This window comes from Botrytis sinoallii, assembly GCF_014898435.1.
Source record: "Botrytis sinoallii strain Bc 23 chromosome Unknown BSIN_001, whole genome shotgun sequence".
NCBI lineage: Eukaryota > Fungi > Ascomycota > Leotiomycetes > Helotiales > Sclerotiniaceae > Botrytis > Botrytis sinoallii.
The window spans coordinates 4,578,726-4,596,504 of record NW_024066028.1 but is presented as its reverse complement, the minus strand read 5'-3'; the positions used below and the strand labels follow the sequence as shown (position 1 = coordinate 4,596,504).

Below are 17,779 nucleotides of genomic sequence, written 5' to 3'. Positions count from 1 at the left end.
AGGTACTCAATCAAAATAAGAGACGGGAGTTGAGTACTTTTTCAAAGGACTTCTTTAATGAATTATGATTCCTTCAAATTAGATACTAGAGTTTGAGAAGATCAAAAGAAAATTTGAGGTTTTTTTATATTCATAATCTGGACTATGTAAGAAATTTAAATTATTGAAGTCATTTTAGATAGTATTTAGTTTCCATCTCTTATTTAGATTATATAGAGTTAGTATAGCGTTAGTATTGAGTTTGTAATCGAATTATTATATTAACAATTTGATTATTACCTTTTCAATTATTTCATTGATTTTATTGAATTACCAACATGTATATATTTTGTATTCCTTCTTATGAGGACTTCTTGATTTCTCATGGCTTGATTCTATAATCTTTTCTTTAAACATCACGAGATGAGAAATCACTTTCAAGAACAATCAATATAATTATAGCAAAAATGCTCCTTTTACCGTTATGATGTGGAAGGAATAGAGTACAACGGGCCGAATAGTCTGTGATAGCGGTTTCTAAGACTTCAATATTGACGTTAGATTTGACTTTGAATCATCCTGCTGACTGCGACACACTGTCCTCAGATCCCACCTTTATCAGGCATCCATAGTTCGATTTCACCATTAAGAGCCTCTAGAGCGATCACGAGGGAGTATTTCATTGTATAGAGATATTGCATTCAACCAAAAACGATTTTATCAGCCCTGGCCTTACCAACTCTTACACAGTTATTCTCAAATAGACCAAATACAGGTCAAATGATACACATAGTATAGATCATGTTCTTCGTCATTCATTCAACTGTTTGCTACAAAATTGCGGCTGCCTCGAGTAGACTGACTGAAGCTTCCACCGATTAGCGTTAAGCTCGGAGATACCGCAGCTGCAACACCAGTTTGCGATTTACTGTTATGATGGGTTTTCGATCGCTGTGAAAATCAAAGTATCAAGTAAATATTTCAATAAATAATGGGTTTTTAGTAGAATAGCTTGAAGTCTGAATTACCTAGGCATTCGACAAATCCACTTGTCCGCCTTCCCCTCGACTACATCTACTAGCCATCTTGCCAAGGCCCGTATCTTCTGGTCATAACCCAGTCCTTTTCCCCAACGGCACCCACAAAGTCTCTACCACCTTCCCTATCAGCTTTCCCTTTCCCCCAACGGCACCCACAAAGTCTTTACCACCTTCCCCATCAGCTTTCCGTTCATGATATACGGTCAAATGATGTACGTCTACATTGTGTTTGCCACATCATAATTCACAACGCAAAATATTGATGTCAATATCTGTGCGTCCACAAATATTGACATCAGGAATCGTGCGTGTATACATACATGAACTTGGGTGGGTGTATGTTCCTTCATCGTATATATTGAAATCTTGTTGCGGATTGTATGCACCTCCTAACTTTTGATAGGAATTGGGCATTGAACAATACTGAACAACACATCCAAGAGACACTTCTCGGCACAACTGATAATATCAGGCTGGATAGAGGCATCAATCCCTGTTGGTATACAACATATCCAGATGTGCGATGCTCAAAATATCACCCTGATGGTTACCCCTCTCGCATATGTTCATGTTTGCGGGTCATACATGCGGGGCAGTGAAGATCTTTTCTAAACGGTGATATCTTAGATTCGGCGTCTCCGTGAGGCTGTTATCTTTCAAGCCTCTCTCCACTCTTGATAGTAGCGATGCTATCCGTTGCCCCGAAAACACCTGCTCGCTCACTTGGCATATACATATCAGAGATATTTCCACCTCCAATTGCAATGGAAACACCTGTATGAATTTAGTAATATTCTGTTTATATAGAGACAGAGGAGTGTTACTCCCAAAGAATCTAGCGATGAAGCGAGATGTGATGAGCGTAGCGATATTGAATCCTATAATAAACCACCTCATACTCTCAATCTCAAACTTCGATCTAATATACTTTTCCCCACAGGAATAGTAGTATATGGCTTTTGTGGTCTCACAGGGTCTGGATGTTGCCTTGCAGGGTTGATGAAAGAATGATCATTTTCCATCAAGAAGATCTACCAATTAAGCGCCAATCCCAGATAAAAGATTTCGGTGTACAATGAGAGTGAGAAATGTCATACCATGCGGCTGAACAGATGGATTCCGTCATCCACACGGCATTTCCATTTCCATGTCTGTGTTTATCTTATTCTTTCACAAAGTTTGTTCAAAGCTAGCAAGGATTCGAAACTTAAGCTCATCGTAAATTAAAATTCCAGAGATAACCATGGCTATTTGATTTGTTGTTCAATAAATTATTTATCAAATGCTTTTGTTTCAAGGCATTTTATTCCATGAGGAAGGGAAGCCACTTAACTCCAAAATAACCTTAAAGTAATTATCCTTGCTAGCGTTGGTCGGATACCCGAAAGTATACGATAAATAAGCTTCATGGGCCATGGTGGTGCATGTTTTGAAACTCAAGGGACGGCTGGGGCTCTCTTCACATGATAAACCATCCTAGTGAACGGGAGGGGAAACTACACATACTGTGATTCATTGAACGTTTAAGTACTTAATCTATCATCTCACTTGCTCGATTACTCTCATCTCATCTTGTTTTTTAGAACAATTTTGGTTTAAACTTTTACACCAACAGTCTTTACATCTCTATCCCACCATGAAATCATTCTCTACCTCTCTTCTTTCCGGTGCAGCCGTTTTCTCGGCAGTGTCAGCCTTGGCTACTCCACAATTTTCTGTTGAAAAACGAGGTGATAGATCCATATTCTTTGTAAAACTCATGACTAATGTTCATCAGCTCCAATTGATGGCCTTCCTTCCGGTGGAGTAGTTTCCAACGGCGTGGCCTTTGGATTCCTTCCTTCAGATGGATACCAAGTGACATCTCCAGCCTATACCATGGCACAAATAAACAGCAAACTCGGCGGAAAAGCCAGTACTTATGGATGGTATGCGCAAATAACATCTAGTACATTTACTGGATCTCAACTCCTTCAACGTCTAGATGATGTTGTTGCTTCTGGTGCTGTGTTCCAACCAGCGGTCATGCCGACTATTCCATTTAGTCAGGTAACTAGTAGTGTAGCTAGTCAGGTTGCAAGTGTATTGGAACAATTCACTGCGAAGGGTGTAGAGGTTTGGTTGAGATTTGGTCATGAGATGAATTACTACATTGTTAGTATTAATCATCCCAAACTTTACTATCATCATGACTAACATCAGACTAGACGGATGGTACATACCATGGAACGGCGGCTGAGTTTGTTACAGCTTGGAAGAATATTCATGCAGCTGTTTCCACCAATCCCAAGATCAAAATGTACTGGTCTCCCAATGTGGACACTTCATCTGCTCCGGTTGCACCATACTGGCCAGGCGCGTCTTACGTCGATATAGTAGGTGTCGATTGCTACCCCAGTTCATCATCACCACTCTCTTCCTCCGCCTTCTCAAACTGCTACGGCAATTTCTACAAAACCTACTCCGCTGCTTATAACATCCCATTCGCCATTGGTGAAACAGCCTACGCTGGATCTTCTGGAAATGCTGCGTGGATAAGCCAATTGGTGAATCAAGACATGTGCGAATATCCAAACTACATTGCAGCATCATGGTTCGAGTATAACAAAGAAGAGAACTTCTTGATTGTGGAAGGAGGCTCATCAGTTTTGTCTTCTGCCCAACAGTTGCTCTTACACAATACGAAGACGGGCTGCACTACCACTGGGAGCACACCAACTGCCAGCGCTACTACTACTAAGGCTCCCAGTCAAACCGGAGCTTGTACTTGGGGTTGCAATGGATGGGATTGCAGCGCAGACAGTCCTTGCAACGCTGACTATACTTGCGTGAGTGGTTATTGCCGTCAAGCCGAAGCTTGTACTTGGGGTTGCAATGGATGGGATTGCAGCGCAGACAGTCCTTGCAACGCTGACTATACTTGCGTGAGTGGTTATTGCCATTAAACAATGGTCTTCAAACGACCATACACGGTAGCACAGTCAATCTGCATCTAGAGTCCCGAGCGCCGGCTCAAGATTTTTTGCAACAATAGATATATAAATCAATAAAAGCATCCACTCCTTCACAAATAAGTTATCTTCTCACAACTTACTCTGCATCTTTCTGTTTCTTTTCAATATCCAAGAGCTGTCTAGCCAAATCCACAAAAGTCTCCTCCTTACTTCTGAATTTCAATCCCAACACCTTTTCAGCCTTCTCGCTACTACATGCGAAAGAGCCATCCTCTAGTCCTTTATCACCGGGGACACCTTTTGGTGTTCTTTCTTCTAATTCTGAGATATTTTTGCGAAGAATATCACTGATATTTTGAGATGATATTTGACCTTCACAAACAATGAAACGCTGTCCCGATGCTTCTGGGAGAGTTGCAGCGAGGACATGGGCTTCTGCTAGGTCCTGGATTTTTTTTAGATGTTTAGGCCTTTCGAAGGAGAGGGGAGTATACTTACACGAACATCAGTGAATGTATGGAGGCCGTCTGGTCACATTAGCTTTTATTTTCATCTTCATCATAATATTGAAGAAACATACTTGGAGGTAGCTCAGCATCCTTAGATGAATTGACCAATCCACTATAAATCCTCAGGTTTGATTGATTGAGATCATTCGTACTATGAATTGTATGTCTCAACGGTCCGTAAACCATCGGAGGGGTCAAGGTTACTAAATCAAAATTCGGTTTCTCTTTCTCCACGAAATCCCATGCTACAAAGAAATTATTAGTACTATTCTATCATCCCAATTTCCAAGGAATAAAAATCTTACAAGCCAATTCCGCAAACTTTTTACTAGCCTGATACGCATTATTCGGCGTTCCCTCCAATGCACTCTCCCATGTAGTAGGATTCCAATCCTCCTCCGTATAGACTTTTGGCGGCTGACTAACAACCTCCTCAGCAAAATTTATAATCGCAGCACAGCTACTTGTGACCACAACTCTCTTTACCTCCGGTGCATTTTTCTTCACACTCTCCAAGACACCCATTGTTCCTCTGATTGCAGGATCAAGAAATTCACGATTATCCGTGATAACCTTGTAGAGAAATGGAGAAGCAGTATGAATCACGACATCAAAAGAAGGATCAGATTTGACCACCTCGTCGAAAGCTCCGGGGGCGGTGATATCGGGGACGATCCCGAAGTCAAGATGAGATTCGTAGGCAGGGAAATCGGAGGAAACTCGTTCGGCTTTGGATTCAGAGCGAATTACGGCGCGGACAAAGTGGCCTTGTCTGAGGAGGTGGTCGAGGATCCATGAACCCACGAAGCCATTTGCTCCGGTGAGAAGAATACGCTTGGACATTTGGTCAACGTGAGGATGTCAATGATATTGAATTGGAATTCGAATTTCTGCCACGAGAAAAATATGAATAGAGCTGAGGGAAAGGAGCTTTTATACATGATTGTTCTGTCTGATCTTTCTCCACGGAACCACCTGAAATCGCATAATATGGATCTAGTGTGGAAGATGTTGCATCCGGAGGTGCTTTGAGATGCAAAGTGATTACTAAGATATACGTGAAATATCACAGGATTAGCCCCCGGTTCGAGGAGACTCCTCCACTTGCTTTTATCTCTTCAATTCTTCATTTTAAAGCCTTTAAAGGTAATCAGTTTCATCCCTATCAGATATAAGTGAAGTGAACTCAGTTCAAGTAAGATTCAATAACTTTACCCTTTCTCTATTCGCTTTCCCCTATCTATGTTAAATCGATCGGTTGATCGATATAACAGTATATCTTCGATCTTGCCAATAATTATAATAATAGTAATATCGAGCTCGGCTGAAAGGACCGGAAGATCCAACTATAGAACTAGAAAGCTTGTAAAAGCCTCCAGGGAGAGGCCCAAGTAAGAAGGGGATCGTGCGTAGTCATACAATCTTTGAGCATTCATATTTGGAAGAGAAGAAAAGTGGCATATTGTTCCTGAGACTATAAATTGGCGATCCTATGGCCATATTCCACAAGTAAGATGATTTCATACGATTAATAATCACGAATTTGTGGAACTAGTGAAACAAGGCAAGACGCGGGGGGAAGCTAGAGTTTTAGCACATGCTCGGGACCGCGAGTCATTGCTGAACTTCGTATCCTTTCTATAAGGTTACACAATTTTGGTATTTGACGAACAGTAAGGACTGCCCTCGTCGTTGCTGATGTTAGGATAGTATTTGGATTATGTTGCAGATATATAGACATGACAAAGCAGCTTGCGTCTAGATGACAGGACATGGATAGAAGCATTCTTGTTCCTCATTTTTCTGACAACCATGTGATAATCGTTCTCGGTTGCGATTTCAGATTGCCGTTAGCATTTTACGTGGTGTGTGGTTAGAGCGATTGACGCGTTATCTCTTGGGTGTAACCGATATCCCGACATCTTGCACTACCCCACATCTTGCACAATCTCAAATTCATTATTATTAGAACTTCAATATTTAATAATAATTATAATTTATAAGATATCAAACTGAAATTTTTAAATATTAATAATATGATATAACGTGGTTTATCAGTGCGTGGCCCATATCAGTGGGTGGCCCACTTTCACCTTAATTCGACTCTCTCATTTCAACACATGTTTTATTAACAATTTATAATGGATTCGAATAATAAAGAAGTCTGTATATTACTCGCTATTGCAGTTATTTAAAAAAATAAAAAGCTAAGTATTTGAAAGGCTGCAATACTATACAATATTCTATAATTAATATTACAATATAGAATTGATAATATATCTCCTTATATAGAAATTCAATCTAAATCTCAAAATCTTTTGGAATTAGAAAAGGAAATTATTATTTAGTATATAATTGATATGGATTCGAAAGGTTTTGTATCTAAATAAAAGGGAGTGGAAAATATAACGAATCATATTTTTGAATCTCGAGATATAAAAAGAATTAGAAAGCTTTGGGCTCATTGATTTATCAAATGTTATATGAAGTTAAAGATGTGTTTTAAATGTGTTTATAACTTTCAAAAAGCTTTCTGCAAAGATCCTATACTTATTGAAAACTAATTCCGACTTATATCGAATATGCGAGCGAAATATGATATTCTCGATTGTAATTTATGGAATTTTGATAAAACAGGCTTTATAATGGGAATGATAAGTACTGATATAATTGTTACTGATACTGAGAGATATGGCAGAAGTAAAGCTATATAGTCAGGCAATCGAGAATAGGCTATAGTGATTATATGCGGCAATAGTGAGGAGAATATTATATCTCTATTTCTAATAGTTCAAGAACAGGTACATCTTTCCAATTGATATACAGAAACCAATCTTCCTGCAGATTAGGCTATTAAATCTATAAGCAATGGGTGGACGAATAATAAAACAGGATTAAAATAATTGAAATATTTCGATAAATATACAAGAAATCGAACTAAAAGCAAATATAGAATACTAGTGCTAGATAAGTATGAAAGCTATGAATCAATATCATTCCAGAACTATTACAAGGAGAATAATATTAAATATATATGTTTACCATTATATTCAAATCATTTAACCTAGCCTCTTGATATTGAATACTTTAATATCTTAAAACAAAAGTATGGTATATAAATTGAGGGGTTTATAAGGGCATATATCAATTATATCTCAAAGATTGAATTCTTTATAGCTTTCAAAGCTATATATCAACAATCAATTACAAATCAGAATATGAAATCAGAATTTCGAGAAACAGGATTAGTCCTATTCGATCCTAAAATAATGCTTTTTAAATTAGATATTCGAATTCATACACCTATTCCTCCTCCTCCCAATTCAGAATCTTGGATTTCTCAAACACCTTACAATCCTACAAAAGCGCTCTTTCAATTAATACTAATTAAATCTCCAATAACTTATCATCAATCAAACTCTCCTATACCTTTATTTAAAACTATACTAGCTTTAGCTAAAAGTACAGAAAAATTAGTATATAAAAATACACTTTTGAATACAAAGATTTATACACTTCGAAAAGCAAATGAGGCATTAAGTAAATATCGATATACAAAAAAAACCCAATTATATTAAGAAGAAGTATTTACTAAACAGAAAGCTGCAGATATATTATCTCAACAAAAGATTGATATCCAAATTCAACACGACAGATATCAAAATGAAGGAAATTCCAATACGAAGGCATTCTCTAATCGATATTATAATAAGTATAGAAAGACAGGTTATAATATAAGAACCTATAAAAATAATATAATAGATCCTAGATTATTAGATTTATAATAGCTTTAATCAATTGATTCAAAGATTATTAAGAAATATGAATTTGAAAGTGTAAATTGAGGTGAAAGTGGGCCATCCACTGATATGGGCCACGCACTGATAAACCACGTTAGAATTTTCGTATAGAATCATTAAATAGTCAGCTTTTAAATCTTATTGGTATTATGATTACTCGCCCATTTTTAGTCCTGATTTCTGTCACGGGATCACCTCTGGGAGTATTCAGAAGCTTTACCGCTGAGCTAAACGCCCAAAAGACTAGGAGGTAGAACTGGAAGTTCTACCTTACTCTCACATATATAGCAGGACAGGACAGGACAGAAAGGGCTTAGTGTCACCCCGTGACATAACTAGATTATAAAAATATTCAAAATATTTAATATTATTAGCCTTAATATATAGATTGTTAATGTATTAGAGATACTGACTTTTAAAACATATTTCCTTACAAACAGAAAAGTCAGAGTGAGACTCGAAGGCATTACAACTGAGGAGTATCTAGTAGCATGCAGTACCCCTCAGGGGTCCCCACTATCACCTATACTCTATATACTCTATCTTGCTAAGCTTTTTAATCAAAATACGAAATTCCATTTCGGCTATGTAGATAATATTGCGATCTACTACTCTTTTAAGTATTTCTCTATAAATACTAGAATCCTATAATAATAAATATAATAGATTATCAAATAGAGTAAAGAAAACAGAATCCTATTCGCTTCTGAGAAATTCGAATTACTTTATATTACCAGATAATATAATATTATTAATTTATTATTAGTAGTAAATCCAAATCTAATAATCATTTTAATATTAATTATAATGAATGAAAGTACTCAGTCTATTTTGAAATAACTGGGCATCTTCTTTGATCGCCAGTTTTTATTTTTATAATATATCAAAATATATATAGCAAAAGCTATGAAAGTAGCCTTGTATATCAGATCGATTATCTGTACTATATATAAACCGCTAGCTTTCTTTCTAAGAAAAGCAGTGATCATTTATATTCTCTTAATAGCACTATTCAGCATGGAAATATAGTATACTAGTAAATATAAGCCTGATCTAGGCTAAAGCAATCCAAATATAAATACAAACATAAAAGGTTATCTTTGTTATATCAATAAAGTAATCAATATTGTTATAAAAAGAACGATTCTAATATACAAAATAATATTGATTACAGCTCTTATCAAAGAAGCAGACCTGCTATCAGAGATAATTATACTAGAATATACCAAGTTGTAATTCGCATTTTATTTAAAAACGATTAATAATCAATACTTATTAATAAATCATTTGAAGCTAGTAATATAAAAATACAAATAAAAAACAGGTATAGTAAAAGAGCCTTTTATAAAAATCTAGTAGTTTAGCTATCTCATTCCAGAAATGCAATGCTTGAAGCTATTTTGCCTGTATTTCTTAATTGATTGTAGAACGAATTCAACAAAAGGATTAATCAAAGAAGAAATAACTTAAACCTTCAAAGAGTAATAGCAACAACTTCTATTTGAAGATTATACAATCTTCTCTAACAGATCAAAATAAATCATTAATCGTAAATATTATATTAGCTATAGATATACAATATATTGTAATGGCATTCAAATAGCCTTTGAATTTAAGCAAATCCGAAGCGATTTATATGTATTTGATACAGAAGTGATAGGAATATGGTGTGGATTGGAGTATCTAATTATTATATTTGAAAATCCCTTGAATAGCCGGATCTGGATGTGTATTAACAATATATTGGTTATTTAGAGTATATACAGAAATACATTGCTTATAATGCAATAAGCTTTTTCATAAGTGTTACAAACATAAAACAATTCGATGTCAGGATATATAGAGATTGAAGGTAATAAGAAGTAGATCGCTTAGCAAATATAAGTGTAATTGGGCTTATGGATTAGGCAATCAATAAGCTACTAACAATCAGTGGGATCGAACGATTGTTTGTTAGAAGTGTTTATATACAGAATCTATCTGATGGGAAGAGATAAACTCTTCTTTCTTTATTGGCTATAAGGAGTAGTCTTTTAGATATAATATAAAGGAATTAAAAGAACTAATTTTACTAAAGCAGTCTTATATCGACTGATAGCTATAAAAACAGATCATAGCGACTATACTACTTACTATTAGCGATTTGATTATCAAAACAACAAACTGGATTGCTTATATAATAGCGCTAAGGAACTATATCACTTCTTTAAATATACTATAAATAATCTAAAGCATTTAGACTAGCCCCTTACCCCTAAAGAAATACAATCTAACAAGTAAGCGATTATATATATTAAGAAACTTTTATATATATTTAGCAAGCTCATTTAGCTAATTACCGATTTAGAATTCTACACTCAGATCTGTCCTAACTACTATTTATTTATTTATTTATTTATTATTTTACATCCGGGGGGCAAGCCACAGGGGCTCGCCACGACCTCCCAGGGGGTACTAGGAATGAACTAAACTAACAATTCTATATACATACAATTGCTGGTATAGCCAAGCATTCCGTTCTTCTACAACTATGATACTAGTAGCGAGCAGGGCAGCCGCGCTACGAGTGCTTTTGCTGCTTCACTCTAACTTACAAGTTCGAACTGTTCAATTCATTTCATACTGAGAAGTTCAGGGGTTGTTCGGGGTTTTGTGAAAAGGCAAGGGTTATCAATCGGTAAGGGCTGGAGTAATCATAAGCTAATAAAGGCTGAAATGATCGAACTGTTAAAAACCAAGGCGATTGTAGGTTGTTGTAAATAGGTGATCATTATTGTCGAGAGAGGGAGGTATAATTGTAACCGCTCGAATGCAGGTGGAATCACTTTTTCTAGTGGGGAAGTAGAGTAGCAATAAAGTGAAGGCTTTTCTATATCGGGGCTAGAGGATCGGGAAGGGGGCACGACGTTCTTTTTTGATTGTATGCGGATGATAAGCTGTGGTTTCGTAGGTGACTAGGCTTCGAAAAGACAGATATCGATTGGGATATAGCTCTGAGCAGAAGTGGGCACCAATCACTTTACCATTGAGCCAGCCACTCCTTACGGAGAACAATGGTCTTTTTGTTTGTCCTAACTACTAAAGGACCCTTAGAAAGCAATAATCTTTTCAACAAAGCTTGCTGCTTGTGATAACAACAGGTTCACGACATGATAGTAAATGAATCAATTATTGATATTAAAGAATAACAAATTACTATACAAAAAATAAATCTATAAAAGGCTTTTATAGATCTGGAGGGAATCAGGAGGGAACCAAGAGGGGATTAAAAGCAAAGCGAGATTTGATTTGTTAGATGGGGTAAATGGATAATTAATCTAGATCTGAGGTTAGATTATTATATCACCCCTTCTTTAAAAAACGGTTTGCCTTCAAATCTATTCTTATCCTTTCTTTTACTTCTTTATCTCTAAAAACCTAGGCTCCTTTTTCATTACTATTATTTCCTTTGCCTTTTTTGTTGCCTTTTGCTTTTTTGAAGGTATAGTCGGCGGTTCATTTTCCTCTTTTTTGTCATTGTTGTCCTCCTTGTTATCAAAGATATTGATTGGGATATTGTATACTCGTTGCAGAGGGTTTACCGCAGTTGTGCAAATCGTTTGATTGTAATGCGGAACATTGTTTATTACCTTTAAGATATACTATTCATCTTTCCTTTCTTCTTCTCCATCAAACCAGAAGCTGGTTATTTGATGTAGTTCGTCATCTTGCCATTTGTTATAGATGCTTTCGGGTAGTATATGTATACTATACTTTCATAGCAAGGAGAGTTTATAAGAGGGGCGGAGAAAGATATAGTGAGGAACTTTTTTCAAGAGGACTTGTACTCTCTTGATATCAATAGTGGTGGGTCCTAGAAAGCGAATACCACCTTATTGATGATTTTCGATTTTTCCAAATTGTTTGATAATTATTGTATTTAATATATAGCAAGCAATAAGACCATTTAGGGCAGCTTTCAGAAATTGGGTAAAAACCATAATTTTAGTTATATTATCCTTCCATTTAGTACTACTTTGAATAAGCTGACTCAGGCGTTTGCTTCTCTCATCCATAAGGCTATTTAATTGCTTAGTAGCAAGTTCAATATCTTTCTATGAACACTTGTTATGGGTAGCTATAGTTATGAAAACCGTATATTTGGTTTGTAAGTTTTCCTTTGTTATATTCAGATATTTGTAAAGTTCCTTTTTTAACTTATAGATTTATAATCTAATAGCGAAGCTGTCTAAGCTGATACCAAGCTTTGCGGCTTGTGTTTTGCTGAATTCGATTATTTCAGCTTATTAAAACTTTGGGAAATTTGAATATAAGTCGATATATATAAAAATGTCAATAAAATAAATAGAATCGCTGAAAATAAGAATGAGAATAGATAAGTCTGCAGGCAGCAGAGTAGATATTACAGTTTGTAATTGCTAGTCTAGCAGATTTTGTTCTTCGTAATTTGGTGTTGAATGCGAACTAAAGAGTAAAGAGGATTATAATGGTGTTGCCTGAGCTTGCTACTCAAAGAAACGCATTGAGAAGCTAAAGACGTTTTACAGAACTTGAAATATTGCTAATATTTTTATTTTCAAATTGAATCAAAGAATTGATTTGATTTAAATAAAATTGATTTACAGAAATAAAGTAGAAAGTAAAATAAAAGTATAGAAAATTCAACAAAAAGTAAATATAAAACAAACAAATTCTCGTGATAATAGAAAAAGGCCTATACATCAGATTACTCTTCTCGAAATAAACTAGCTAGATAAGACTATTTCTTACTTATATCCATGGGATTTTCATTTAATAGATTATTATAATTATCAATACCATTTTTCCAATTCTTTATCCATTTTAATAAGTTCTCAGAAGGATTTGTAGTATATAGATATTATATATAAAATCTTCTAACTTTATAGAATATATATATTATATCTCTATAATAATACTATACAGGATTGTTGTTATAATTTATCCACCTTACCTTATAACAAACCTTTTTTTGAACAATCTTTAAGGCTAATATATCTTGAACCTCGAATTCGATATCTGCAATAATTACAATTAAAAGTAGCGAATCGACTTTTTGACCAGGCATAAGATTATCTGATACTTTCGAAATTTATCTGGAGAAAAGACTTTATATATTTTTATACTGTTTGGTAAATTAAAATAATAAGAATAATCCTTCTTGAAAAGAATGATATAAAAACTAGCTATTTATAGATCAAACTTTTAGCTAAATCTTTCAATAATAAAGTTTTTTATAATAATAAAGATTTTATTACCAACCTTAAAATTGATAGTCTGTTTGTATTTATCGGTATCTTTTCTTTTCTTGTTCTGAAATCTGAAAATGATTTTTTTAATAACTTTCTAGGCTTTGTATATTCTGGAAGCAAAGTTTTATATTTCTTTTTAAAAAAGTTTCTTTTGGATAATAAAAATAGTAAAGAACCTATCCTAATCGAAAAGATAACAGATTTATATCCATTTTGAAGCTCAAATAAGAATATTCCTAGACTTTTATATAGAAGAGTGAATTATGCGTAGTCTATAATATATAAGAGCTCAGACTAATTATCCTAATAGTAATTGATGTAAGGATATAGATATTAATCTAAATATTAATTTATGATCTCTGTTTAATTATTTGTTTGAGGATAATATATTATAAAGAGTTTCAACTTTATTCCTAAGATTCAAGTGAATTCCTTTTAAAAGAAAGATATGAATTAGGGGCCTCTATCGGAGATTATAATCTTTAGGGCACTTTTCTATTGATAAATATTGTTTAGATATATTATTGTTATATCTCTAGTATTGGTAGTCTTATAGCATGATATAGAAATGGACTATTTCGATAGTCTATCTATTACCACAAAGACATTGTTGTAACCAAACTTATCAATAGGGAATGTTTTGAAATCCATAGATACATTTGCCTAGGGTTTTAAGGATATAAATAATAACTATAGGAATTCTAATATCTTATCTCTGGAAATATAAAAGTTGTAATAAATGGTATAGTTATTAATATATTGGTTAATGAATTTCGATATATCTTTCCAGAAATATCTTTTTTACAAGATTAACTTAATCTTAGTTTTTCTAAAGTATACTAAAGAGATTTGAGTATAAGCTTTTTCTATAAGATTAATATATAGATAATCTATATTAAAAACAATAAGATAGTCTTTATATAAAACGAGATTGTTTCTCATAGAATATCCTTTTTTTAAATATATTGCCAAATTACATTTTGTTTATAAAAAAAATGGTTTCGGTTGACTATTAGAATTCTGTCTATCAAATCCATGTTCTCGGTATTGAGAACTAATAATTCTGTTACCTCTTTTTCTTTTGTACTAAGTTTGTCGATAATTCTTTTATTGAGAATTATATCTAATAGAAAAGTTTAAATATATTATTTTAAGCATTTAAGCTTTTGATTTACAGTATTCTATTCTCTGCAACTTAAGGCGTTTGCAACAGTATTACTAATTCCTAATTAATACATAATCTCAAACCAGAAATTCGATAGGGTTTCAGCCCATCCAGCTTACCTCTAATTTAAGATTCTTTTTGTTATAAAATACTCTAATGTCTTATAATCGATATAAACTTTAATACAATAAGGCAAAGCGATATACTCAATGCACTATATTTTGAATACTTTTATAATAGCAAGTATCTTTTTATTAAAAATAGTATAGTTCATTTCTACTAAAAGCATAGTTTTAATAAAAAAAGCCATCGGGTGCCATTGGTTATCTTCTTGAAACTAGAAAAGAACTTCACCAACCACTCCATTAAAGGCATCAGTTTTGATTATAATCTACTTCTTCGTATAATAGTATCTCAGAACAAGGGTATTTACTAGGTGTCTTTTCAATTCCTCGAAGTTAGTATTACAGCTAGTATTCTATAAAAACTTGATGTCTTTCTTAGTCAACTGGACGAGAGGTTTGGCAATCCTATTGAAGTCTTGAATGAACCGATAGTAGAAGTTGCAGAATCCGAGGAAGGACTGCATTCCTCGAATATTGATTGGTGGCTTTTATTTCTTAATAATCTCAACCTTTTCAGGGTCGACTTTTACACCATTAATACTGATAATGAAACCTAGGTATTTAGTTCTAGTAACTCCAAATTCACACTTATTTATATTAGCTTAAAGATTAGCTTTCTATAAGTAATTTAGAACTTGAATAACATATCGCTTATACTTCTCTTTGTTCTCTAAGTAAATAAGAATATTGTTTAAATAAGCAATACAGATAATATCGAGAAAATCGAACAAAATATCATTCATGTATTTTTGATAAATAGCCGGATCATTAATCAAATTGAAAGGTAAAACCTTATACTTATATATGCTATATCGTATACGAAATATAATAAGATCTTCTAAATCAAAATATATTCGGATTCAATAAAAGACTTGGTGGATATCAAATTTAATAAAGATCTTAGCTTTAAAGATATAAACTAATATCTTGTTAATAAGTAATAAAGGATATTCGTCTCTTTTGGTAATAACATTAAGATATCGATAATTTATATAGAATCATAATCCTCTATTAGGCTTAATCATAAATAGAATTAGCATTGCAAATAGAAAGAAACTGGCTTCTATAAAACCTTTTTTAAATTATCCATAATATATTCCTTAACAATTAAGAATTCTTTAATTGACATATTATAGATTGAACTCGTTTTTAAAATTGTATCTTTTGGTATTTCAATACAATAATCATAAAAAGTATATTTAGATAGCTTATTAAATATAGTTTTAGAAAAAATATTAATTCAATCATAATAGACAGTGGGAATCTGAGAATGGAGTTCTTCGACTTCAATAGATTCCATATTTCCTATACAATCTTTAAGAATATCATTGACTTCATATATACTAGTCCCAAAAACCGTATTGTTATGACAATGAGTATATATCTTAAAGGCTTTGGTAGTGATAACAGTAATATCTATTGAGTTATATAGAAGAGATTCAAAAGAATCGGAATTGATAAGAATATGGTTGAGAATAGCAATCTTGATATTTGTAAAAGGAATCAAAGTATTAATTTTAATGCCTTCGAAAGGAATCGAAATTTCTTCATTCTTATATTATTCAATCAATCTTTCTATCTTTCTAAGATTATCTCTAATATTTTAATTATGCCAATTAATAAACTTAATTTGAGGTATAAAAAAAAGATTAATAGAATTGATATTAAAAAATTGATTTCTTCAATTAACATCCACTTAATACTCTTCATAACTATAGGTTTCAAGGATTTCCAGAGAATTGCGGGGGATATTGATTCCACTAGAGAAACTGGGTATAACTGGTAGATTAGCAGGCTATATAAGGATATGATTATAGAATCGAGAGGTAATATTGTAAGATTGAAGCTATTCATTGCCTAAGATTACATCTCTTTTCATATCAATTAATAAGAATAATACTTAAAAAAAGGTTCTACCATTTAGTTATAGAGTTAGATGTATAGCTTGAGTAATAGAGGCCTTTGACTATTCGTTATAATCTTGAATATCAATATAATGGTTTAAGGTAAATATAAAGATACTCATATATTTGGAAATTTGTTATGCAAATCGAATATTGATAAGAAGGTAAGCGTTAATATCAATATCCGTTAGAGTATAACAGCGGATTTAAAAGCTATAAATTTGTAGATAACAGATAATAGCAAAGCTATTACTTTCTATAAGGTTTTTAAGATCAATATTCTTTATATATTGAAATCCTTAAATAAAGACTTTTTCAAAAACTAATCTTTTCCTGATTTATATAAATCAGAATCAAAGATTTGTTTTAAATCTAATTAGTTATTCTAAATAGAAAGGCTTTTTTTCATTTTGTTAATCTTATTAATCTTTATTAAGCATTTGTAATCTTTATTTCAATTAGAAACATTATATATGAAATATTTTTCTAAGACTTTAGGGAAATGAGATTTTCAATTAAATAAAACTTTGGGAATTATAGAATTCTCTTTAGTAAATCCAATAAAAGCGGTTTTCTTTTAGCTTAATGTTTTATCAAATTATAAAGAATTTGAAAATAATTTCTCTAAGTATTGGGATATCTGTTTTGATATTGTCAAGCTCCTTAGATAGCTAGCTCATATCCTTATATTTATATTGGTTAAATGAGAAATGTATTTTTGAAATTCAGAATAACTATTTATAGTAATAATAATTGCATTTTTTAATGATAGAGATATCTTCACAATTAGTTCTTTATAAAGGTTCTTTTCAGACTGATCTGATTCTGTAGTTAGTTTTAGGAACTGAATATAGAATTGATGGAATGTAAAGGGTTCTATTCTCAAGTTTCTAAATTCCTTAATTGCTAGTTCCAAATAATTGGATATTAGATATATATCTTCAAAATAGTTTAGAGTATTTTTGGAGATTCGGAAATCTTTGTATAGCATTTTGGATTTTAGATATCTTTGTATTTCATTAATAGTTTATTT

At 32.9% G+C, this 17,779-nt stretch overlaps 2 protein-coding genes across 2 annotated transcripts; one reads left to right on the top strand and one right to left on the bottom strand.

Moving 5' to 3' along the window:
* Positions 1–2,655: 2,655 nt before the first annotated feature.
* EAF02_000979 (uncharacterized protein) lies at positions 2,656–3,964 on the top strand (the record flags this gene model as incomplete). Its single annotated transcript, XM_038897027.1, has 3 exons — positions 2,656–2,749; positions 2,797–3,173; positions 3,227–3,964. The coding sequence occupies 3 exons, from the start codon at positions 2,656–2,658 to the stop codon at positions 3,962–3,964; spliced, it is 1,209 nt and encodes a 402-aa protein (XP_038763886.1).
* Positions 3,965–4,047: 83 nt separating this feature from the next.
* EAF02_000978 (uncharacterized protein) lies at positions 4,048–5,468 on the bottom strand. The gene is made up of 4 exons (XM_038897026.1): positions 4,788–5,468; positions 4,554–4,727; positions 4,472–4,500; positions 4,048–4,418 (listed from the first exon to the last, which is right to left on the bottom strand). The coding sequence occupies exons 1-4, from the start codon at positions 5,323–5,325 to the stop codon at positions 4,110–4,112; spliced, it is 1,050 nt and encodes a 349-aa protein (XP_038763885.1). The 5' UTR covers positions 5,326–5,468; the 3' UTR covers positions 4,048–4,109.
* Between the last annotated feature and the right edge of the window lie 12,311 nt (positions 5,469–17,779).